This window comes from Carcharodon carcharias, chromosome 4 (assembly GCF_017639515.1).
Source record: "Carcharodon carcharias isolate sCarCar2 chromosome 4, sCarCar2.pri, whole genome shotgun sequence".
In the NCBI taxonomy this organism is placed as follows: Eukaryota; Metazoa; Chordata; class Chondrichthyes; order Lamniformes; family Lamnidae; genus Carcharodon; species Carcharodon carcharias.
In genome coordinates, this window is record NC_054470.1 from 36,470,383 (window position 1) to 36,496,500 (window position 26,118).

General features: G+C 40.5%; 1 protein-coding gene across 12 annotated transcripts in view; it reads left to right on the top strand.

Moving 5' to 3' along the window:
* The window catches only part of LOC121277249 (aminopeptidase O (putative)), a 347,848-nt gene that overhangs the window by 143,145 nt on the left and 178,585 nt on the right, over positions 1-26,118 (top strand). For 11 of the 12 annotated variants that reach the window (XR_005942838.1, XR_005942839.1, XM_041186479.1 and 8 more), the window contains 4 exons: positions 1,301-1,403; positions 2,840-2,947; positions 4,117-4,160; positions 13,543-13,603. Coding sequence is in view for 9 of the 12 variants with exons in the window: in XM_041186479.1 (XP_041042413.1) it covers positions 1,301-1,403; positions 2,840-2,947; positions 4,117-4,160; positions 13,543-13,603 (316 nt within the window). In the remaining 3 variants the exon portion in view is untranslated. Of the gene's footprint in view, positions 1-1,300; positions 1,404-2,839; positions 2,948-4,116; positions 4,161-13,542; positions 13,604-26,118 lie in introns of those variants that run through there. The other variant, XR_005942840.1, reaches the window with a different exon arrangement.

Below are 26,118 nucleotides of genomic sequence, written 5' to 3' on the forward strand. Positions count from 1 at the left end.
TAGGAATAGTGGAAGATGACAGAGACAGTAAGGGCAAGGTAGAAGGAGAAGTAGACAGTGCCCAAAGCGAACCTCCTACAATTCGACTAGCCAATACCAGGACATTTAGAAACTGTATTCTGATATTTAGAGGAAGGACCAAGGAAAGTTCTAATAAGGTTACTTAGGAAGTATAAGGGAATTTACTACTGGATGTACTACGTTAGCTAAACATGATGTGGAGATAGGAGACTCAGTGCTGATAAAACAACATCATTATTGGTTGAGCCCAGAAAAACAAACTCAGTTAGAAACAGGGATCCGATATATACTGGACAATCAATTGATTGAATTTAGCCAAAGTGCCTGGAGTTCACTGGTAGTGCTAGTTCCTAAGCCGGATGGATCCACTAGATTTTGTATAGGCTACTGGAAAGTGAATGTAACAAAGAGGACAGTTTCATACCCAATTCCTCGGTTAGAAGATTGCATCGATAGGGTTGGCAGTGGCGCATTTCTTTCTAAAATTTACCTTTTGAAGGGGTACTGGCAAGTGCCATTAACATCAAGGGCTAAAGGAATATCCACCTTTGTTATACCAAGTGGGTTACATTAATGTCTTGTCATGCTATTCGGATTTAAAATTACCCCAGCTACACTTCAGAGACTTATGAATCAAGCCGTAGCTAAAGTACCTAACTGTGTGGTTTATTTAGATAATGTTGTAATATATAGTAACACATGGAGGAACATGTAAAGCAATTAGAGGATTTGTTTAAGCAATTGCAGTTGGCTGGCTTAGTCATAAATCTGGCCAAAAGTGAATTTGCAAAAGCAAGGTAACTTACCTAGGCTAATTCGTTGGACAAGGGTAAGTGTAGTCAAGAACGGCAAAAGTAAGTGCTCTAATAGAATCTCCCATTCCTAAAACTAAAAGAGATTTTAGCTGTTTTCTCTTTGCAGGCCAGGAGCTTTCTGCTCCATTGCTTTCACACAAAAACCTGGTCACCTGGTGAGGAGCCAATTAAAATGCTGTTGTCAGGCAGCTCCCTTGGTCCAGGACTCCTTTCCGGCATCATCCTGTCTTTCATGGCACACTCTGTTCCAGGACTGCAACATTGTATATATCACTGATCCTGTTCCATTGGACATGTCCTTTAATACCATTATAATTCTAATACACAGTCCAACAGAAAATAAAAAGATATATTCTTTACAACAGTCCAACAGAAATAAAAATATATGTTCCTTACACAATTTGTAGATTTCTGAGGCATTGATAGCTTTGTGATCATTTTGTGGGACTGTTTTAATGTTACAGGCCTAACAAAGAGAATACCAGTGAAGTGAGTGACTCTGGGGCAACAATTGTCAAACATGGTCTAAATCCAGGAAAAATCTTTATGCAAGTCCATTATCTAAAGGTAAGAACTTCATTTTATATAAAGAAAAATAATTCTGCCCAGCTATCCTAAAGCTGCTGAATTAGGTATATTCCATGGGCATTGACTGCAATAACTCACTCGAGTGTTCATCCTTCAGTTGGGAATCAAAATGGTAAATGTTAGCAGACCCATGGAAAAGATCATATCGAAGTCCTTTTCTACCCTGATGTTTGTGTAAATTCACTTTTGAACATGGCTTGTTGGATTGTCGAACTCAATCCCCTAAAAGGCTATGATTGTTGGATCAATTGAAATTTTCAAGACTATTACGGATAGACTTTTGTTATGTAAGCTTATCAATAGATGTGGAAAAATTACCATGAGATGGAATTAAGTTGCATATCAGCCATAATCCTATTGAATGGTAGATCAAGCTTGAGGGGCTGAATGGTCTATTCTGCTTCCTATACAATCAGAAATGAACACCATGACTATTTTAGCACCCTCCTTTATAACCAAGACACCCTGTGATCAATTGCAATGTCCCCACCTATTGCCTGCATCCAGCACAAAAGTGTTTATGTTGCCCACACCATACTTATGGGATATTTTGGAATGACCTGCAGCTGTTTTGCCTTCTATATGAGGAAATGTTCTGTTGTATTTTAGCCTTTGAGAGAAATTTTGATATATTTTTATGCAGAAATTTATGTCAGTCCATGTATCATTGAAGAGTTTGGCCCAATTCTGTCATGTTTGATTAATATTTTGTTGCATTTACTTACCATTCTGTCTTGCCTATTTGCTGCTTCGTGTACTTTTGCCATAAGAAAGGGCTGCCATTATGGGGTTATGTCAAACTGAAATATTTTAGTCTAGTTGGTTCATGTAAATGAATGTGGCATTTCATTTTTTATTTTGTATTTGAAGAACTAAATTTTTATTAAAACACATATTTGCATCAGCATATCCATTGACCTAATTACATTACTTTAGCAAGCATAAATCATAGCGTTATTTGATAGTGACCATGTGGCAATGAAGAGGCTCTTGGTAAATCCTTAGATGTTCCTCAGAATTAATTCCATTTTGAATTTTCTGACAAGTTGCAATTTCTTAATGCTGGATTTAGTGAAATTTAGAATTTGTACATTTTATATTATCAGGAGAATAAACTGGATTAGAGCAGATGCAAGATTTGCTCGTGGCATCAAAGGCACAGTGCTAAGTAGGTGTTAATGATATTTTTAAACAGTTGCCAAAAGGAAAATGTAATTGTTCAGTCCTTTCAGTGGAACTATATAAGGGAAGATAACAAGAATTAAACTGGTGATGGGATTCTGTTTGGTTTGTTAAAATTTTGTCTGATACTTAAGTAATAGGCTTTTAAAACTGCATGTAATGAAGTTATATCCCTGTTATTCATCTGTCACAATTAAGAATTTATTTTGTCTTGTGATCGCTTTTGTTCATAGGGTTATTTTGTTCTTCATTACCTTGAGAATGAAGTTGGACAAAAACAATTTCTGAAGTTTTTCAGGCTATTTGTGGAGAGATTTCATGGGCAACTGATACTTTCCCAGGTGAGTTATGTTTTGAGAATTGTTTGTTTATAGATGTCTTTTGCAGCAGCCCAATTCTGCAAGTATAAGACATGCAATTACTAATCACTAAAGCATTTAACTAACAGATAAATTAACAAAAATAGCAGTGATGCTTTACACATAGGGGAGATTGTTTGTTTATAGATGTCTTTTGCAGCAGCCCAATTCTGCAAGTATAAGACATGCAATGACTAATCACCAAAGCACTTAAATAACAGATAAATTAACAAAAATAGCAGTGATGCTTTACACATAGGGGAGAATTCGCCCCCCAACTTGTGTGGGGGCGGGCGGGATTGAGCACGAACCCCATCGGCGCCCCCGATTGGTCCGCGCTGCCATTTTACATGGGTGGACGAATTAAGGCCCGCCCAGCGTGATGTGCAACTGGAAGCGCTGTGTGCTCCCTGTATTGGTGGGGGGGATTCCCTGAGTCGGGGCCTGCGCTCTTTCGTGCATGCGCGTGAAAGAGCGCAGAAATTTCCCTGAGGCACCTCTGTGCCTCAAGGAGATTAGTTTCAGGTTTAAAAATTTAAATAAAGAAAAGAAAATATTTTTAAGTCATGTCCCCTCATGTGACAGTGTCACATGAGCTGGTACATGTCAAGGAACATTAATGAAAAAATATATTTAATTTATAAACCCTTCATGAAACGCTATCCCGCCCATGGATGAGGTTCCATGCAAAATGTGACAGCCGCCTGGGCTCTTCGCCTGCCCGCCAACCTTAAGGTTGGATGGGCAGCTCAGTTTATTACTTTAATTGATATTTAAATAGCCTTAATAGGCACGACCGCTGAACTGAAAATCTAAATGGTGCGCGGTGACATTGGTACACACGCCCGGCATCATCCTGCGTCATTTTACGCCTGCTTTTAAACCATTTTTCATGACGCTTTAACCAAAATTGAGAACTCTGTGGTATTGGATAGAGAACTTACCTTTTGCTTGTTTCACACACAAAGAACATTATATTAGTACATATGTACCTCACCTGCTTATATACAGTGTGAAGGCCATGTGAGTACAGATGAAAACACCCTGAAATAACTGCATTAGCAACAGTTAAAACAGTAGTTTTGTCCTTGTAGTATGAGTTGCTGGATTGTAATTTCTGTTTGTCACAGTTGTTATTATTTCAAAATTAGGATTTTCTGCACATGTTTATGGAGAAGTTTTCAGAACTAAGAAGGTATGTAAAAAAGACATTTTGTTTTGCACAATTAAGACTTGATGCTCAGGGCAAGGCATTGGGAAGGGAACAAATCATACTTGAGGGGAATTACAGAAATTGATTAAGAAGCCTGTACAATCATTGTAGTGCCTTTTTGTTAATATTCATTTATTGTTTAGCAAACAACAAATTAATCTTCTCGAATAATATAATTTTGGTGGCATTTGTTTTGATTTATTTGCATTGTATTTTCATAAATTCATAGAATGACACAACACAGAAGGAGACTGTTTGGTCCATCGTGCCTGTGCCAGCTCTTTGAAAAAGCTATCCAATTAGTCCCACTTTGTGGCTCCTCCCTATAGCCCAGCAATGTTTCCCCTGCAAACATTCATCTAATTCTGTTTTGAAAGTTTTTGTGGGTTTGCTTCCATTTTCCTTTCTGGTCCTGCATTCCAGATCATCATAACTTGCTTTGTATAACATTTTTTCTCATGTGAATACATGAACATATGAATCGGGAGCAGGAGTAGGTCACTAGGCCCCTCGAGCCTGCGCCGCCATTCAATAAGATCATGGCTGATCTGAATGTAACCTCAATCCCACATTTCTGCCCATCCCCAGTAATCTTTCAGCCCCTTGTTAATCAAGAATCTATCTAGCTCTGCCTTAAAAACATTCAAAGACTCTGCTTCCACCGTCTTTTGAGGAAGAGAGTTCCAAAGACTCTCAACTCTGAGAGAAGAAATTTCTCCTCATCTCTTAAATGAGTGACCCCTTATTTTTAGACCATGACCCCTAGTTCTAGATTCTTCCACAAGAGGAAACATCCACTCCACATCCACTCTGTCAAGACCCCTCAGGATCTTAAAGATTTCAGTTAAGTCAAGTCGCCTCTTACTCTTCTAAATTCTCGTTGGTGCAAGCCTAACCTGTCCAACCTTTCCTCACAAGACAACCTGTCCGTTCCTGGTACTAGTCTAGTAAACCTTCTCTGAACTGCTTCTATCGCATTTACATCTTTCTTTAAAAAAGGAGACCAGTACTGTACACAATACTCCAGATGTGGTCTCACCAATAACTGTACAACTGAAGTATAACCTCCCTACTTTTGTAACCAATACCCCTCACAATAAATGATAACATTTTATTAGCTTTCCTAATTACCTGCTGTACCTGCATACTAGCCTTTTGTGATTCATGCACTAGGACACCCAGATCCTTCTAAATCTCAGAGCTCTGCAATCTCTCACCATTTAGATAATAAGCTTCTTCTTCATTCTTCCTGCCAAAATGAATGATTTCACATTTGTCCACATTATAATCTATTTGCCAGACCTTTGCTCACTCACTTAACCTATCTATGTGACTCTGTAGCCTCCTTACATCCTCTTCACAATTTACTTTCCTACCTATTTTTGTTTTCTCAGCAAATTTAGCCACCATTCCCTCGGCTCCTTCATCCAAGTCTTGTATATAAATTGTAAAAAGTTGAGGCCCCAGCACAGATCCTTGTGGCACATCACTTGTTACATCCTGCCAACCAGGAAAAGACCCATTTATGCCAACTCTCTGCTTCCTGTTAGCTAGCCAATCTTCTATCAATGCTAATATGTTACCCCCTACACCATGAGCTTTTATTTTCTGCAATAGCCTTTGATGTGCCACTTTAGCAAATGCCTTCTGGAAATCTAAATACAGTACATCAACCGATTCCTCTTTATCCACAGCACATTTGACTCCTTTAAAGAACGCCAATAAATTGGGAAAGCATAATTTCCCTTTACAAAACCATGTTGACTCTAAGTGCCGTGCTGTAACATTTTTAATAATAGCTTCTAACATTTTCCCTTCATACCCTTCAATATTCAAGTCCCAAATTATGTCACCCTGTAGCCATGTTCTGATGGTTATTGGGTTGTACTTATTCCTTTCTACTTGCGGCATCAGTTCATCTGTTTTGTTTTGAATGTGACATTCGTTTAGATACAGAGCCTTTATTTTCGTCCTTCTATTATTTTTGTGGCATCTAGCCTTTTCTGCTGATTTACTCATAGAATTGTACTCTCTGTCCCTTCCTATCGCAGTCTGTTTATAATTTCCCATGTTAATACCTGTCTCTCTTGCCCTGTCTCTACTCTTTAGTTTACCACATCTTCCCAAATTTGATCCTTTGCCCCCATTATTCAGTTTAAAACCCTCTCTACTTCCCTAGTTATGTGGCTTGCGAGAACACCACTCCCAGCGTGGTTCAGGTGTAGACCGTCCCAACGGTACAGACACCACTTTCCCCAATACTGGTGCCAGTACCTCACAAACCAGAACCCACTTCTCCCACACCAGTGTTTGAGCCACGCATTCATTTCTCCAATCTAATTTGTCCTATGCCAATTTGCACAAGGCTTAGGTAATAATCCAGAAACTTTGAGGTTCTGCTTCTTAAATTGGAGCCTAGCTCATCATACTGACTATGCAGAGCCTCCTTCCTCATCCTGCCTATGTCATTGGCCCCTACATGGACCACAACCACTGGATCCACCCCCTCCTACTACAGGTTCCTTTCCAACCCTGAGCAGATGTCCTGAACCTTGCCACTGGGCAGGCAACAAAACTGTCTGGACTCTTGCTCTTTGCTACAGAGAACAGTGTCAATCCCCCTTCCTATACTGTCCCCTACTACCACTAAGTTTCTTTTTGCTCCCCACACATGGATGGCTTTCCGTACCATGGTGCCATGGTCAGTTTGTTCATCCACCCTGCAGTCCCCACTCTCATCCAAAAAATCTGAGAGAACCTTAAACCTGTTGGACAATTACAGAGGCTCAAGGTTTCTTTTGTGCCTCAGTTTCTTTTGCTAATTAACTTTTAAATCTCAGTCCTCTGGTTGTCAACCTTTCTGTTAAAAGAAACTGCTTTTCCTTGTTTACGCTATGAAAACTCTTCTTTGAACACCTCTATCAAATCTCCCCTTAACTTTATCTGCTCTGTGGATAGCAATCCCAGTTTCTCTAACCTGCCCATGTAACTGAAATCTTTGATCTCTAATACCATTCTAGTAAATCTCCTCTGCACCCTGTCTCAGCCTTGACATCTTTCCGAAAGTGTGGTGTCCAAAATTGACCACAATACTCCAGCTGGGGCCTAACCAGCATTTTATAAAGGCTTAGCACAACTTCCTTGCTTTTGTACACACTATCTCTCTTTATAAAGCCAAGGGTCCTGTGTGCCTTTGAACGGCCTTCTCAACTTGCCCTGTCACATTCAAAGACGTACATAGACCCAAGGCCCCTCTCTTTTGCATCCCCTTTAAAATTGTACTATTTAGTTTATATTGCCTCACCTCATTCTTCCTATCAAAATAAGACCATAAGATGCAGGAGCATAAGTAGGCCATTCGGCCCATCAAGTCTGCTCTGCCATTCAATGAATCATGGCTGATCTGATAATCCTCAACTCCACTTTCCTGCCTTTCCCCCATAGACCTTGATTCCCTTACTGATTAAAAATCTGTCTATCTCAACCTTGAATATACTTAACCACCCAGCCTCTACCGCCATCCGTGGTAAAAAATTCCAGATGCACTACCCTCTGAGAGAAGAAATTCTTCCTCATCTCTGTCTGTTATCTCTTACTCTGAGATTTTGCCCTCTGGTCCTAGACTCTCCCACAAGGGGAAAAAACCTCTCAACATCTTGATGTCAAGCCTGTCAACCCCCTAAGAATCTTATATGTTGCAATAAGGTCCCCTCTCATTCTTCTAAATTCCAATGAGTACAGGCCCAACCTACTCAACCTCTCCTCATAAGAAAACCCCTTCATACCTGGGATCAATTTAGTGAACCTTCTCTGGACTCCAATGCCACTATATCTTGCCTTAGATAAGGGGACCCAAACTGTTCACAGCATTCTAGATGTGGTCTAACTAGTGCCTTGTATAGTTTTAGTAAGACTTCCCTACTTTTATACTCATTCCCTTTGAAATAAAGGTCAACATTCCATTTTGTCTTCCCTACTACCTACTGAACTTGTATGTTAGCTTTTTGGGATTCATGCATGAGGACTCCCAAATCCCACTGTGCTGAAGCCTTCTGCAGTCTTTCTCCATTTAAATAATATTCAGCTCCTCTATTCTTCCTGCCAAAGTGCATAACCTCACATTTTCCCACATTATATTCCATCTGCCAATTTTTTGTCCACTCACTTAACCTGTCATATCCCTTCACAGTTCTCTGCATTAAACTTCATCTTCCATGTGTCTGCATATTTCACAGTCTATGTCCTCTTGAAGTCTGTTATTATCCATTGCACTGTTTACTACTTTTCTGAGTTATGTGTTATTTGCTAACTTTGAAATTTGCCTTGTATTCCCAATTCCAGGACATTAATATATATCAAAGCAACTGTGGTCCATTGCACCCTCTAATTTGCTTTCCTTGAGTTCTCAGGCAATTTGTTTAAGTGCGTGGCCCATTTCATTTTTTTTGCATGGCTGCGCACGCTTGATAACTTAAAAGGACCAACTTGTGAACAGGCTGGGTTGCAGTGCAGCCGCATGGCTGCGCGTCTTAGAGGGAACGTTGATATGGTCCCAATATCAGCCACTGAGGGATGGAACTGCATATTTCTCTCCAAACTGAAATGCAAACATTCGCCACTTCTCACTGTTTTCTGCCACTTAGCTAATTTTGAATATGTGCAGGCACTGTCCCTTTAAAACCCATGGGCTTCAATTTTGCTAACAAGTCTGTTATATGATAACTTATCAAATGTCTTTTGAAAGTACATATTCACAACATTACTCTCATCACCCACTTGATAACTTCATCAAAGTTCAATCATGTTAACCCATCATGATTTGTCTTCAACAAACATTACTTTTCTTCATTAACCCATATTTAACCAAGTAGCAATTTTTTTTTTCCTGAACTATTGTCTCTCAAAATTTCCCCAACAGTGATGTTAGGCTGACTAGATGGTAGTTGCTGTATTTAGCCCTTCCTTTTTTTTGAATAAGAGTGTAAGATTTGAAATCTCCCTGCTCTTGTAGTATAAAGGAATATGTTAGGTTAAGTCCCGTTAAGGGTTAATTGTAACAGCCTGTGATGTCATAGATGGAGGTGACATACACTCATGAGATCTGGGACTTGAGGAAAGCAAATATGGTCAGAAGCTAGAGTGGGAAGTTCTCATGACTGTAAATATGTTACAGAAAAGTTAGAGTATTTTGCAGCCAGCAGTATTTATTGGAACTTGTTGAAACTACTCCAACCCAACAATACAATAATATAAAAACAAAAAAACTGCGGATGCTGGAAATCCAAAACAAAAACAAAAACAGAATTACCTGGAAAAACTCAGCAGGTCTGGCAGCATCGGCGGAGAAGAAAAGAGTTGACGTTTCGAGTCCTCATGACCCTTCGACAGAACTTGAGTTCGAGTCCAAGAAAGAGTTGAAATATAAGCTGGTTTAAGGTGTGTGTGTGGGGGGCGGAGAGAGAGAGAGAGAGAGAGGTGGAGTGGGGATGTGGTTGTAGGGACAAACAAGCAGTGATAGAAGCAGATCATCAAAAGATGTCAACAACAATAGTACAAAAGAACACATAGGTGTTAAAGTTAAAGTTGGTGATATTATCTAAACGAATGTGCTAATTAAGAATGGATGGTAGGGCACTCAAGGTATAGCTCTAGTGGGGGTGGGGAGAGCATAAAAGATGTAAAAAAAAAATGGAAATAAGTGGGAAAAGGAAAATCTATATAACTTATTGGAAAAAAAAAGAAAGAAAAGGAAGGGGGAAACAGAAAGGGGGTGGGGATGGGGGAGGGAGCTCACTACCTAAAGTTGTTGAATTCAATATTCAGTCCGGATGGCTGTAAAGTGCCTAGTCGGAAAATGAAGTGTTGTTCCTCCAGTTTGCGTTGGACTTCACTGGAACAATGCAGCAAGCCAAGGACAGACATGTGGGCAAGAGAGCAGGGTGGAGTGTTAAAATGGCAAGCGACAGGGAGGTTTGGGTCATTCTTGCGGACAGACCGCAGGTGTTCTGGAAAGCGGTCGCCCAGTTTACGTTTGGTCTCTCCAATGTAGGGGAGACCACATTGGGAGCAACGAATGCAGTAGACTAAGTTGGGGGAAATGCAAGTGAAATGCTGCTTCACTTGAAAGAAGTGTTTGGGTCCTTGGACGGTGAGGAGAGAGGAAGTGAAGGGGCAGGTGTTGCATCTTTTGCGTGGGCATGGGGTGGTGCCATAGGAGGGGGTTGAGGAGTAGGGGGTGATGGAGGAGTGGACCAGGGTGTTCCGGAGGGAGCGATCCCTACAGAATGCCGATAGGGGGGATGAAGGGAAGATGTGTTTGGTGGTGGCATCATGCTGGAGTTGGTGGAAATGGTGGAGGATGATCCTTTGAATGCGGAGGCTGCTGGGGTGATAAGTGAGGACAAGGGGGACCCTATCATGTTTCTGGGAGGGAGGAGAAGGCGTGAGGGCGGATGCGCGGGAGATGGGCCGGACACGGTTGAGGGCCCTGTCAATGACCTTGGGTGGAAAACCTCGATTAAAGAAGAAGGAGGACATGTCAGAGGAACTGTTTTTGAAGGTAGCATCATCGGAACAGATGCGACGGAGGCGAAGGAACTGAGAGAATGGGATGGAGTCCTTACAGGAAGCGGGGTGAGAGGAGCTGTAGTCGAGATAGCTGTGGGAGTCGGTGGGTTTGTAATGGATATTGGTGGACAGTCTATCACCAGAGATTGAGACAGAGAGGTCAAGGAAGGGAAGGGAAGTGTCAGAGATGGACCACGTGAAAATGATGGAGGGGTGGAGATTGGAAGCAAAATTAATAAATTTTTCCAAGTCCCGACGAGAGCATGAAGCGGCACCGAAGTAATCATCGATGTACCGGAGAAAGCGTTGTGGAAGGGGGCCGGAGTAGGACTGGAACAAGGAATGTTCCACATACCCCATAAAGAGACAGGCATAGCTGGGGCCCATGCTGGTACCCATAGCCACACCTTTTATTTGGAGGAAGTGAGAGGAGTTGAAGGAGAAATTGTTCAGCGTGAGAACAAGTTCAGCCAGACGGAGGAGAGTAGTGGTGGATGGGGATTGTTCGGGCCTCTGTTCGAGGAAGAAGCTAAGGGCCCTCAGACCATCCTGGTGGGGGATGGAGGTGTAGAGGGATTGGACGTCCATGGTGAAGAGGAAGCGGTTGGGGCCAGGGAACTGGAAATTGTGACGTAAGGTGTCAGAGGAATCATGGATGTAGGTGGGAAGGGACTGGACAAGAGGAGAGAGAAGGGAGTCAAGATAACGGGAAATGAGTTCTGTGGGGCAGGAGCAAGCTGAGACGATCGGTCTACCGGGGCAGTTCTGTTTGTGGATTTTGGGTAGGAGATAGAAGCGGGCCGTCCGAGGTTGGGCGACTATCAGGTTGGAAGCTGTGGGAGGAAGATCCCCAGAGGAGATGAGGTCAGTGACAGTCCTGGAAACAATGGCTTGATGTTCAGTGGTGGGGTCATGGTCCAGGGAGAGGTAGGAGGAAGTGTCTGCGAGTTGACGCTCAGCCTCCACGAGGTAGAGGTCAGTGCGCCAGACAACAACAGCACCACCCTTGTCAGCGGGTTTGATGACAATGTCAGGGTTGGACCTGAGAGAATGGAGTGCAGTAAGTTCAGAGAGAGACAGGTTGGAATGGGTGAGAGGAGCAGAGAAATTGAGACGACTAATGTCGCGCCGACAGTTCTCAATGAAAAGATCAAGAGAAGGTAAGAATCCAGAGGGAGGGGTCCAGGTGGAGGGAGAATATTGGAGATGGATAAAAGGATCCGTTGAACTGGGAGAGGACTCCTGCCCAAAGAAGTGAGCCCGGAGACGAAGACGGCGGAAGAAGGGTTCAGCATCATGCCGAGCCCGAAATTCATTGAGGTGAGGGCGTAAGGGTATGAAACTACATCTTTTATGCTCTCCCCACCCCCACTAGAGCTATACCTTGAGTGCCCTACCATCCATTCTTAATTAGCACATTCGTTTAGATAATATCACCAACTTTAACTTTAACACCTATGTGTTCTTTTGTACTATTGTTGTTGACATCTTTTAATGATCTGCTTCTATCACTGCTTGTTTGTCCCTACAACCACACCCCCACTCCACCTCTCTCTCTCTCTCTCTCTCCGCCCCCCACACACACACCTTAAACCAGCTTATATTTCAACTCTTTCTTGGACTCGAAATCAAGTTCTGTCGAAGGGTCATGAGGACTCGAAACGTCAACTCTTTTCTTCTCCGCCGATGCTGCCAGACCTGCTGAGTTCTTCCAGGTAATTCTGTTTTTGTTTGTGAATACAATAATATAGTTCACTGGCCCACTGCCATAGCCAAGAAGGATTGGAAGATTGTGGCCTCCTCAATTTCCACCCTTGCTTGCTATTAGTAACTTTGAATGTATCCCGTTCAGGTCAGGTGACTTCTACTTTGAGTGTTGCCAACTTTTTAAGTATCTCCTCTTTATTTTTATCCTATCCAATCTCTCTACTATCTCCTCTATTACTGTGACATTGGCAGGATCCTCTTCTTCGTGGAAGACAGATAAAAAATACACATTTAGTACCTCAACCATGCCCTCAGCCTCTACAAGGAGATCTCCTTTATTGGCCCCACCCTTCCTTTTACTACCCTTTTACTATTCATATGTTTCTAAAAAGTTTTTGTGTTCTATTTTATGCCGACCAGTAAACTACAGATAGTCTCTTTTTGATAATCAGTCCTTCTTTCAGTTCTCCTTTGTATTTTTTATATTCCACTTTGTTCTGTACAGAATTATGAGCCTGATATTTATCATATGCTTACTTTATCTGTTTCTTTTTAATCTACTTATCTTTAGCCATCCTGGAAGCTCAAGCTTTGGATGCCATTCCTTTGCCTATTGTGGGAATGTGTCCAGTCTGTACCTGGCTCCTTTTTGGAGACCTTCCTTTGCTCCTTTACTGTTTTACCTGCCATCCCTGATGTCAGTCCATTGGCCAGGTCCCTTTTCAGTTCAATAAAATCAGCCCTCTGCCCTTTGAGTATTTTCACGTTCGATTTCTTTTTTTATGTCCTTTTCCAGAAATATTCTAAACTTACTATTGTGATAACTGCTTCCCAAATGCTCCCCCTCTGCAATGTAAATGTAAACAGAAAGTGCTGGAAATACTCTTCTTCAGCACTGGAGACATGTTCCACTTGGTTCATCCATTCCCCAGAACTAGATCCAGCACTACTCCTTTCCACATTGGACTGAAAACACACTGATCAAGCAAGTTCTCTTATAAACAAAGTTCAGGAATTTCTCCCACTCTTTTTTTTATTCATATCAGTTGACATTTTACTAAGATTTCTCCTTTTGCTTCATTCACCATAGTCAAGGACTGTCCATGGAAGCTGTTTATCAAAACTGGCTGGATGTAGCAGGATTACCAAAGGTAATTTCTCTTTTGTAACTACTAACATCAGTAGCATCTGAACTGCTTGTATTTAGATTCGTGAATGCTATGTTTATACCTACTCTATTTTGCATGTGTAGGTGTTTACCAAAGACTGAGTGCAAATCAATTCATTGAAAACATATTTTTATAAGATTTTACATAAAATCTGTGGAATGTAAATTCAAACTCAGCATGTAAGCCACTTTAGGATTTAATGACAGCTTTACGAAAGAAATCCATGCGTCGAACAAAGTAATAAATAATAACTGAAAAGCAGAAAGGCAATGGTAAATTTATATAGACCACAAAAAAGGTTATTGAAACATTGGAGAAAGTTCAGGAAAGATTATTAAAATTAAAACCAGAATTGAGAGATTGCAACTGTTAAAAAGATTAGGATGCTGAAGCTCTTTTCTCTGGAAAGAAACCTAAAGGAGATCTGCTGGAGGTCTTTAAAATAATGAAGGAATTTGGCATGTTAGACATGGGGAAAGTATTTCAACTTGTGCCTGTGACCAAAACAGGGGAGCATCAATATAAAATAACCACTAATATAAATAACTAACTGAGTAGGAATCTCTTTACGTAGGAAGTGATGAGAATGTGGAGGTTGCTGCCACTGGCTGAAGTAGGTAACATTGGTGCATTTTTGAGGAGGCTTGATACATACATGAAGGAGAGGGGAATGGATGGAAATGAGGTGGGGTAAAAAGAGGTAATTACAGCGGGACAAGGCTCTTGGTATAAAACCTGGCATGGACCAGTTGGCCGAATAGCTATTTTCTGTGCTGTATATTCTGTGTAATTCTGTTTAATAGTGTTAAGTAATAATACCGCCAAAAAACAACCAGGAAAGGAAAAACTGAATACATCTATAGGATATGCCTATCTACTCATGAACATATCATGGCCTTTAAATGTAGTTATTTTAGATTAAGTAAAATTAAACACCTTTTTAACCTTTGAAAGTAAAATACAATTTTGGGATTAAGCTTGAGCAAAACTTGATGATGAAAAGAGTTTAAGCGATGACATCATTTCAATAATGTTGATTTATTCGGTTTCCTGCAGTTTTCAGTGAAATATTGATTATTGTGACAATTCAAAATGGAACACTTGAGCAATGTTTATTTTTTCTTTGCATGACGATCAATCAAAGCAACCACAAATGTTCCATACAAGAACCTTAGCTGATAACTGGTATAGGCTCACAGATGATTATTTTAACAACATTATTTTTGTTAAAGGGGAATTAAACTCTCCTGGGGGAAGCACTTTTTGCTCAAAATAGTTCCCAGTTTTGTAGATGTAAACATATAGGATCATGGAATAGAGTCATAGAATGGTTACAGCATGGAAGGAGGACATTTTGGCATTAGAGCCCATGCTGGCTATCTGCAAAAGCAATTTAACCAGCACTATTCCCTAACTTTTGTCTGTAGCCATGCAATCTTTTCTCTTCAGGTGCTTATCCAATTCCCTTTACAAAATCATGATTGAATCTGCCTCCTTTCAGACAGAAAAGAGTGGTGAAAACACCAGATCCTAACCACTTGCTGTGTAATAAAGGCTTTTTCTCATGTCACCTTTGATTCTCTTGCCAATCGCTTTAAATCTGTATCTTCAGGTTCTGGGCCCTTCACCAATGGCAACAGTTTCTCTCAATATACTCTGTCTAGACCCCTCATGATTTTGAACATCTCTAGTAAATCCTCTCTCAACCTTCTCTTCTCTAAAGAGAATAATCCCAGCTTTTGCTGTATATCGATATAACTGAAGTCCCTCATCTCTGGAACCATTCTCGTGAAACTTTTTCTGGAACCTCTCTACATCCTCCCTAAAGTGCGATGCTCAGAATTGGACACAATGCTCTAGTTGAGGTCTAACCAATGTGTCTAGAGATTCATCACTTCCTTGGCTTTACACTCTATGCTTTGATTTATAAAGTTCAGGATCCTATATACCTTTTTAATCACTTTCTGAACTTGCCTTGCCATCTTCATCAATTTTGCACATATACCTCTAGGACTCCTCGGGTTCTGAAGTATAGTCATATTGGACTCGAAACATAAACTATCTTTCTCTCTCCACCGATACTGCTAGACCTATTGAGCTTTTCCAGCTTTTTCTTTTTTATGCCCCAGGACTCTCTTTCTCAGTGCCACCTTTAGAATTATACCCTTTAGTTTATATTGTCTCTCTTCATTCTTACAATCAAAATATATCATTGCACCCTTTTTTGCATTAAATTTCATCTGCCGTCCATTCCACCAGCCTGTCTATGTCCTTTTGAAGTCTATCACTATCCTCGTCACAGTTCACAGCACTTACATGTTTTGTGTCACTTGCAAATTTTGAAATTGTGCCCTGTACAGCCAAGTCGTAAATATATATCAAGAAAAACAGTGGTCCTAGTACCAACCCATGGAACCAACTATAACTTCCATCAGTCCGAAAAATAACCATTACTCTGTTTCCTGTCACTCAGGCAACTTTGTTGCCATTGTCCTTTTTATTCCATGGACTTCAACTTTGCTGACCAGCTTATTATGTGACGCTTTACCAAACACCTTTGGAAGTCCTTATATATCACATCAGCCTATTACCTTTGCTAACTTTCTCTGTTACCTCATCAAAAAACTCAATCTAGTTGGTTCAACACAGTTTGCTAATTATTGGCAGAGTATAGTTTGCAATGGCTTTTCTTCCCGTTCCCTCACCATTACCTCTGGTGTGCCCCAAGGATTGATTCCTTAGCCTCCTCCTATTTCTTATCTACATGCTGCCCCTCAGTGACATCATCTGAAAGCCTAGCATTAGTTTTTACATGTATACTGACAACACCCTGTTTTACCTCACTACCACCTCTATTGACTTCTTCACTTTGCTAATCAGACTGCTTATCCAACACCTAGTACTGGATGAACAGGAATTTCTTCCAGCTGAATATTGAGAAGACTGAAGGCATTGTCTTTGGTCCATGCTCCAAACACTGTTCCCTAGTTACCCTCTTCCTGGCACCTGCCTGAGACGACAGCACATTGTTCGTAACCTTGGTTGACCCTGAGATAAGATTCCGATCACACATCTGCGCTGTAACGAAGATCACCTATTTCCACTGACTTAACACCACCTGGCTTCGTTCTGCCTCAGCTCATCTGCTGTTGAAACCATCATTCATGCTTTAATTCCAGTGCACCCTTGGCTGGTCTTCCATGTACTATACTCCGTAAACTTGAGGTTATTTAAAACTCTGCTGTCCATGTCCTTACTCGCACCAAGTTCTGTTCACCTATTGTCCCTACGCTTGCTGACCTACGTTGGCTCCTGGTCAACCAACATCTTGAGTTTAAAATTCTCATCCTTGTTTTCAAATTCCTCCATAGGTCTGTAATTTCCTTCAGACTCACAACCCTCTGAGATATCTGCGCTCCTTAATTCTGGCCTCTTATGCATTCCCAATTATAGCTGCTATTAGAGCTATAGGTGGCTGTGCTTTTGCAGCATTGGCCCTAAGCTTTGTAATTCCCTTCCTAAATCTCTCCGACACAAGTATCTCTCTTCCTTTAAGACACTCCTGAAACTTAATCTGCTTCTTCAACCAAGCTTTTTATCTCCTACCTTAATTTCATGTTATGTGACTTGATGTCAAACTTCACTTTATAACGTTCCTCTGAAGCATCTTGGAATGATTTATTACATTAAAGACGCTACCTTTGTACAAATTGATAACAAATCCTTACGGGATTTAATTAGTTAATCCACACTTGTCTTAAGTGGCTGTTAATTTTGTCTTGAATTATCGCTTCTAAAACTTTTCTATCACTGAGGTTAAATAGACCGCTTGTAGTTGCTGGCTTTATCCTTACACCTTTTTTGAACAATGATGCAGCATTTGCAATTCTCTAGTCCTCTGGCACCATCCCCTTAGCTAAAGTGGATTGGAAGATTATGGGCACCTCTGCAAAATCAACTTCAGTTGAACTTTAGTTAATTTTTTTTCCCCTATCAATGGGTGTACATTGCTGCATGAGTTCCTCAGGGTAGTGTCCTTGGCCCAGCCATCTTCATTTGCTTCATCAATGACCTTCTCACCATCATAAGGTCAGAAGTGGGGATGTTCTCTGATGATTCTAGTGTTCAGCAACATTCACAACTCCTCAGATACTGAAGCAGACCATGTCCATATGTGGCGAGAACTGGACAACATTCAGGCTTGGGCTGATAAGTGGCAAATAACATTAATGTCACACAAGCAGCAGGCAATGACAATCTCCAACAGGAGAGAATCTAGCCATCTCCCCTTGACAGTCAACAGCATTATCATCGCTGAATTCCCACTATCAACATCCTGGGGTTGGGTGGCGGTACCATTTGTGAGAAACTGAACTAGGCCAGTCATATCATGTGGCTACAAGAGCAGGTCAGAGGCTGGGAATTCTGTAGAGTGTAACCCATCTCCTGACTCCCAAAGCTTTTGACCATCTACAAGGCACAAATCAGGAGTGTGATGGAATACCCTCCCCTTGCCTGGATGAGTGCAGCTCCAATAACACTCAAGAAGCTTGAGGCCTTCCAGGATAAAGCAGCCCACTTGACTGGCACTCCATCCACCACTTTCAACATTCACTCCCTCCACCACATACATTCAGTGGCAGCAGTGTGCACCACCTACAAGATGCACTGCAGCAACTCACCAAGGCTGCTTCGACAGCATCTTCCAAGTCCACAACGTCTACCACTTACAAGGACAAGGGCAGCAGAAGCATAGGAACACCACCACCTGCAAGTTCTCCTCAAAGCCATACAGCATCCAGATTTGGAACTGCATCGCTGTTCCTTCACTGTTGATGGGTCAAAATCCTGGAACTCCCTCCCTGACAGTACTGTGGGTGTACCTACACCACATAGACACCAGAGGTTCAAGAACGCAGCTCACCACCACCTTCCCAAAGGCAATTGGGAAGAGCAGTAAGTGCTGGCCTGGTCAGCAATGTCCACATCCCATGAAAGAATAAGTAAAAACCCCAATTTCCTGATATGCGTTCCATGCTGAATGCTCCAGATCATGGAGTCACTCCTATATCATCTGTAAAATTGAGGAAATACTGCTCTCCAGACTTTCCTTCCCTTACTATTCAGTACTGCCATACAATCAACAAACTCCAACATCCTCACTGAAGTCAATTCCTCCAGCATTGCAACCATGATCATGCAAAATCAGCTCCATAGAACCATAGAAGTTACAGTGCAGAAAGAGACCATTCAGCCCATCGCATCTTGCACTAGTCAAAAAAGAGATGGAAAAAGAAACTAGCCGCTCATTTTTAATCCCACTTTCCAGCACTTGGTCCAAAGACTTGCAGGTTACAGTACTTAAGGTGCAGATCCAGGTTCCTTTTAAATGAGTTGAGTGTTTCAGCCTCAACCATTAATTCACACAGTGAATTCCAGATGCCCATCACTCTCTGCATGAAAAGTTTTTCCTCATGACCCTCTACTCCTTCCACCAATCACTTTAAATCTATGCCTCTTGAGGCCAGAAGAAACACGTCTTTCTTTCTACCCTATATAGACTCTTTATAATTTTGCACACCTCAATTAAGTCACCCCCTCAGACCCCTCTGTTCTAAGGAAAATGACCCTAGCCAATCCAATCTTTCTTCATAGCTGCAATTTTCAAGCCCTGGCAACACACAACGGTTGCAGTGTCCATTGACCTTGATACTGCTTCCAAAGGCCAAATAATCGATTTCCAAAGCAGATCCTCTTTTCACAACTTAAGAATGGCACCTGATCTCAAGGAGGATAGAGAAAATATCTTGAGAGCATTCTGAAGGCTTTATTGAAAAGGGGAAAAATTTACATTGATGTGTGGGAGGAGCTTGCCACAAACTCTGCCATGAGGCGATGCCTCACCTAGAAAGCCGCAACACCGTTGAAAACTGATCATGTAAACTCTGCTGAGGAGAAGCAACAGAAGTGGAAGGGAAGAGGGCAGGAGCCTGGCTTAAGAACCCCCCTTTCTCAGGGCAACTTTTGTCCTCTAGTCACAAAGGCCTAGAGCCACAGGGTTGGCCTGCTGAGTCACCTGAGAACACACAAATCATGAAACCTGGCAGACATCTTTCTCATTTTGAGAGACTGATGGCAGCAATGACTGCAGTCTTATATGCTGCAGGATGCACTTTTGATTGCTTGCATCCCTTAATTCTTTTTCAAAATTGCACTACTGTGAGGAGATAATTTGCAGAGGAAAAGGGTTTTTTTGTAGTTTTTTTTTATCCTTGCTCATCTCTCCTTCTGAAATTTGTTTTCAGGGATGTTTGTCAGTAATTCAGTTAGCCATTATATCATCAGGGGATCGCTACTAAGCCAGATCCTATTCTTGCATCCTGTAGTCCATCTATATTAGTTATCTTTGATGCTAATCACAAATGGAAAAAGAAGTCAATTTTCTCCTCAGTTTTGCACCTCTATTGCCATCCCACTGAGGTCACAGGTGAGGAAGACGCACTGACTGATCTTAGTTCATCCATTGCAAAATAATCCCCCGTGCATCGTTACAGCATCCAATTGGTTATTAAATGATCAAGGGTTTTCATCTCCATTACTGTATCTCGGAGAACGTTGCATGTATTGACCATTCTTTGTGTCAAGAAAAGCTTTCTGATTATCATCCTAAATTTATTTTTCACTAGCTGGGATGTGTGGTTTGTTGAATTAATTTCACAATTTAATTTAAAATAATTTTCGGATTTGCATTTTCCATTCTGTTTAATATACCTCTTTAATGTCATAACCCGGATGCTCCTTTCAAAGCTGAAAATTTCAAGTTTCTTAGCCTTTTCTGATAACTCAGCCGTTTGCTACTAAGTATCAGCCTTGTTGATGTTCTGCACTTAAATGCTCACTAGTACTTGAATCTCTTCCTTTTGCCTTGGTAATTAGAACTGGATATAACACTCAAGATTTGACCAGGACCCTATATTAAGATCTCTAGATATAGCATGCGACAGAGAAGGAAGTAAGGTGAATTAGTCATATTAGAAACAGAAAGAGAAATAAAGAGAGGGAAAGAAAGAAAGATGGTGGAATAGGAGGAAAAAAATACAAAGAAAAGTAAGAAAGCTAAAATGTAAAAACCTCTTGGAGCAATTTACTACCTGTGGGAGTGAGATTCCACAGTTTTAGTTGTTTCCTTTCTGGACCTCCAAGGGTGACTGGTATCACTGGACCGTAAATCATGTTGTTTACAGGGTACTTATGAGGAGAATTACCAGTCCATAATTGTTTTGTTAAGATCAATTTCTATTAACAGTGCATAATGCCATGGAATCTTTCACATCCAGCTGAGAGAGCAGATGAGGCCTCAGTTTAAAATGTCATCCAAAAGATGGCACTTGTGACATTGCAGTACTGAGGGAGTGTTGTATTGTGCTGTCAGTCTGGATTATATGCTGACATCCCTGGAGCGGTGTTTGAACCCACAACATTTTTACTCAGAGGCACAAGTGTTGCTAAATGAGCCATGGCTAACACATAATGACCCAATTAATTTTGGCAATGCATTCTGATATGATAAATAACTTCTTGAAGATAATAATCTTGCATGCAACAAGATAAACTCAATGACTCTGGATTTTTCATGTACTGCTGGCCTTTATAAGAGAAATATTGAGTGGATTCTGATTCAGCAATGCGTCAATTTTAAAATTCTTACCCCCAATTGTTCAGTAAGATTTTAGCTGCAAGGTTAGGTTGGAGAAGCTGGGCTGTTCTCCTCGGAGTAAAGAAAATTGAGGGAAGATTTGAAAGTATGACAACTTTAGACAAGGTACACAAAGAAAAGCTGCTCCCATTAGCTGATTCTACAAGGACTCGGGGAACACAGATTCAAGGCTTTAGAAAAGTGATGCAGGGGAATGTGATGAAGAACTTCTTTACAAAGTAACTGGTAATGATCTGGATCTCTCTGCCCCAGAGTGTGATTCAAGTGGAGGCAATCAATGATTTCAGAAGGAAATTGGATAGGAATTTGAGAGAAGTAATAGAGCAGGGTAATGGGACTAACTGGTTTGTCATCCAGAGAGCTGGCATGGACTTGATGGGCCTTCCTCTGTCCTATAATGACTCTGATTCAACCTGCATGTGAACTGCATGTGTTTCACGTGCAATGATACACACATTCTTCTGAACACCAATATTTAATAGTTTGTTATCATTAAAAAGTATTCTGTTTTTCTGTTCTACCTATCGAAGTGAATAAGTGCACATTATATTCCATCCGCCATTTTCTTGCCCACTCACTTAACCTATCCATATTCCTTTGTAGATTATTCCTGTCCTCCTCACAGCTTCCTTTCCCACCGTACCAAGTGGTTATGGTACTGGGTTTGTAACCCCAAGATCAAGAGTTCAAATCTCACAATGGCAAACTATGAAACAATGTAACTTCATGCTTGGCCTAAATAGCCAAGTGGTTATGGTACTGGGTTTGTAACCCCAAGATCAAGAGTTCAAATCTCACAATGGCAAACTATGAAACAATGTAACTTCATGCTTGGCCTAAATAGCCAAGTGTTTATGGTACTGGGTTTGTAACCCCAAGATCAAGAGTTCAAATCTCACAATTTGTATCACGAGCAAACTTACATGCATTAGATTTGGCCCCTTCATCTGTTATTTATATAGATTGTAAATAGCTGAGGTCCTAGCACTGATCCGTGCAGCACCCCACTCATAACTGCCTCCCAACCTTAAAATGACCCATTGATTCCTACTCATTGTTTTCTGTCCTTTAAGCAATCCTTTCTCCATGCTAATAAGTTACTCCTAATCACAGAGCCCCTTTGCCTTTGCCTCTTCGACCCAACCTTCAACTACCTGTCTGTCTTCTTTTTGGGTCCCTGTCAATTTTTGTCTTATGTTATGACCAGGGCTTTTTTTTGTATTCTAATAATGAGAAGATGTAGCAATTTCAACAGTAAGAGGTCCAGTAACACTTTTGGGTTTTTAAAAATTAAAAGCAAAATTTTTAACAAAAACAAAAGAAAATTTAAGCACACAAGATTACAGTTACACAATTAAGGTTAGTCTTACAAAACATTCCCCCCAAAACCCTCTTCTTGGTCAAACCCACAAGTAAACACTTGCCAGGCAACATTCCCTTATAGATATTTAAATACGGAATCCAGTAATACCATCCAAGGCAGACTGCTATAGCTTCAGTGAGGGTGTACCACATGACCTGTACCCTTTTCCACTTTGCTGTGGAATTCACTTCAGGATAAAACTGTTTGCTGCAGTCCAAGACTTCAACAGCTCAAACTGCTTCAGCTATCTCCAGCTTAATGACTCAACAGCTATCCAGCTCAATAGCTAAAAAGCGGTTACCCACAGTAACTCTAATATACTTTTTTTTTCCATTCATCTCAGTCCCATCATTCTCACACCCCATTGAAACTCAAACCCTTCCAAATATAGGATCTTCCATGTTTCCATCTTGTCTTTGCTTTTGAGTCAATAAAGATATAATATTCCCGCTACTATTTACCTATGGACTCCTGCAAGTTGCAAACATTTTCCTCATTACCTCTGATTCGCCTTTGAAATTCAAACAACCTTTCAACTTATCTAAAAATGCAAATGTTAGATCTAACCTATTTACATGTACCTCAAACTGTTCATGTTTCCATACCGCCAGACGACCCAACTGCTATCAAACTCTTTTCAGCTTAATTAAATCTCACACACACAGACTTCCAGCCTTCTTTACAGAATAACGCAATATTCCCCAAAATACTAAATAAAAACATTTATTCTCTCACTTATTACACTCCTGTGAAGCGCTTAGAATGTTTCAGTATGTGAAAGGCACTATAGAAGTACAAGTTGTTGTTGCCCTATTAACTCTAATGCTGGCAGTCATAAGATTGGACAATCAAGTTCACAGCAACAAATTGTCTTTAATTATGTTTTTTTAATGGTACTAAATTACAGAATAACATTACAAGACAAAAAGTCAAACTTAAAGGTTATGATTACCATGTTGAGAATGGTTCTAACATTCTATGCCTCTTGTATAGGTGACTAGTTTATAATAGTCTAGCAACTTCCCTTACACAATAGTGTTCATAGCTCAATTTAATATCATGCTTACCAGAGCTCCATAAACACTCAGCTTTTTTTCTATTTAATATGGATCAAGAGGTGTGAGGAGATTTGCTGTCAGATTGCACAACCAGATATTTCTCAAGAAATATGCTATTTAAAAGTATGCATTGAGACAGCGCATACGGATTTTGTTAGTTTTATTTAGAGCATGCATTGAGATATCATCTCATTTGGCTCTGTTGATCCTGAGGTTTGCTGACCATCTGGTATTTAAGAAAATATGAATATCTTGTTAGTTCTCTTTCACAAGCCAAAATGTCATATCGCATCCTATTCATTCAATGGAACCCTGGTGGCCTGAGACTTACAACCAGCTTTACTGCAATTGCCATTACATATACAGTTGCCATTGCATCTTATATGCACAGGCATATTAATTTAGAAGGGTTGCACTTCTTTTGGTTTTACAGGGGACTCTTGTGAAATTGGTATTTTGCATTGAACATACTACAGATGTTCACCAGTGTTATGGCCTGTTATGCTAGCAGCATATGTCAGATTAGTTTCCTGTATTTGGAACTCCAGAACATGCTGAGCAGAGTGCATATAGTCTGTTTATTCCTATAACAATAGGTATACAGCAGTATATTGAGGATTGAGATTAAATACATGGCTGTGGATGAAAAAAAACCCAAGATATCCATGACTTGGTACCTGATAAAGGACTGTTGTTATGTTCAAAATTAGCCTGTAATACAGTCAGATCAATGTCTATGTCAGTGTTCCTTTATAAGAGAAAAATCTCCACATGAACAGCAATGAACATTTGTTCTGTAGTTTAACCCACCAGATATAAAATGAAGCAGAAAGGTGGGTGGAGGGTTTTTATTTTACCATGCAATGAGATATGTTAGTACACTGGTACAAATAATTCAACTGACATTTGCTAAAGTCTACTTTTCATTTACTTCTGGTCCTTGATAGGGATTGGTGCCTCTGGGATTCACTGTTTATCAAATGTTGACAAGTTATATGTGCTGTTGCAGTTCCTTTCAAAAAAAGGCAGGAAATGCTATAACAAAAACAAAATTACATCTGGAAAAACTCAGCAGGTCTGGCAGCATCTGTGGAGAGGAGCACAGTTAACGTTTCGAGTCCACATGACTCCAACAGAACTAAGGAAAAATAGAAAAGGGGTGAAATATAAGCTGGTTTAAGGGGGGGAGGGTGGAACAAGAAGAGCTGGATAGAGGGCCTGTGATAGGTGGAGATACACGATTACTGTGCCCCAGTTTCTGTCCAGCAAATGAAAGGACTCTATTAAAATAGAATTATTGAATAAAACAAGAGTCGTTCTCTTTATGTGGCATAGTATCTGGTTTTCATTTGACATCTTCCTAATCCAAATCAGGAGCTCACATTGTGGGGAGCTACACATCCAATGACTTTGTGATGCAGCATTCCTGACAGTGATCCTTGAGCAAAACATAGTGTGACACATTATAGTGCAGCTAACAAGACCTGCACAACTAATGTTTTGCCACGGTTGTGCCAAAATATTAGTTGTGCAGGTCTGATTCTAATGGCTTAGAGAAACATGGGGTACAGGACTGTTGTGATAGATGGCTTTGAATTACTGAATAGTACAATATGGTGCAAAAATAGAATGAAACAGCATTGTAAAATGCATTAGCTTTGATCTTGTAGCAGATTATTTGAGATACTCTGGCTGTTCAGTATAACTGCTTTAAGAAAACACTATTGGTCCTGTGCCTGCAACTGCCAAGATCTGGAATTCCCTCGATAAACCTCTTTATGTCTCTAGCTCACTCTCCTTTAGCAAGCTTCCAAAACCGACCTGCTTGCCAAAGCTTTTGATCACCTGTCCCAATATCATCTTTTATGGTTCCATGTCAAACATTATTAATATTCCTGTGAAATGCCTTGGGACTTGTTTTACTATATTAAAGGCACTATATAAATGCAAGTTGTTTTTGTTGGTGAAACTATCGTACAACGAATTAATGCATTTTACACTCTATTGTTCAGAAAACGTGTTTATATTGATTTAACTTTCACGTAGCAGCTATTAAATATTTCATCAAAAAGATTACCACGTATGATATACTGTAAGCTATCTAATTTCACAGGGAAGTTGCAATCTGGGCGAATATATACATATATCCGGAACCAAAAATGAAATATTGAAGGGAGTAGAATGCTTTTTTAGCGTTTTAGTGGGCACAGTGCGTTTGGATTCTCCATTTAAGATTAAACTTTGTCATTTGCATGCAAAGTCGGAAAAGTATTTAATGTATTTGTATTAACTTGCCATGTTGGCAGCACTGAATTTGTTTTGTTATTGTGTAGCTTGACAGCGGTTAGCTGGGGCAGTA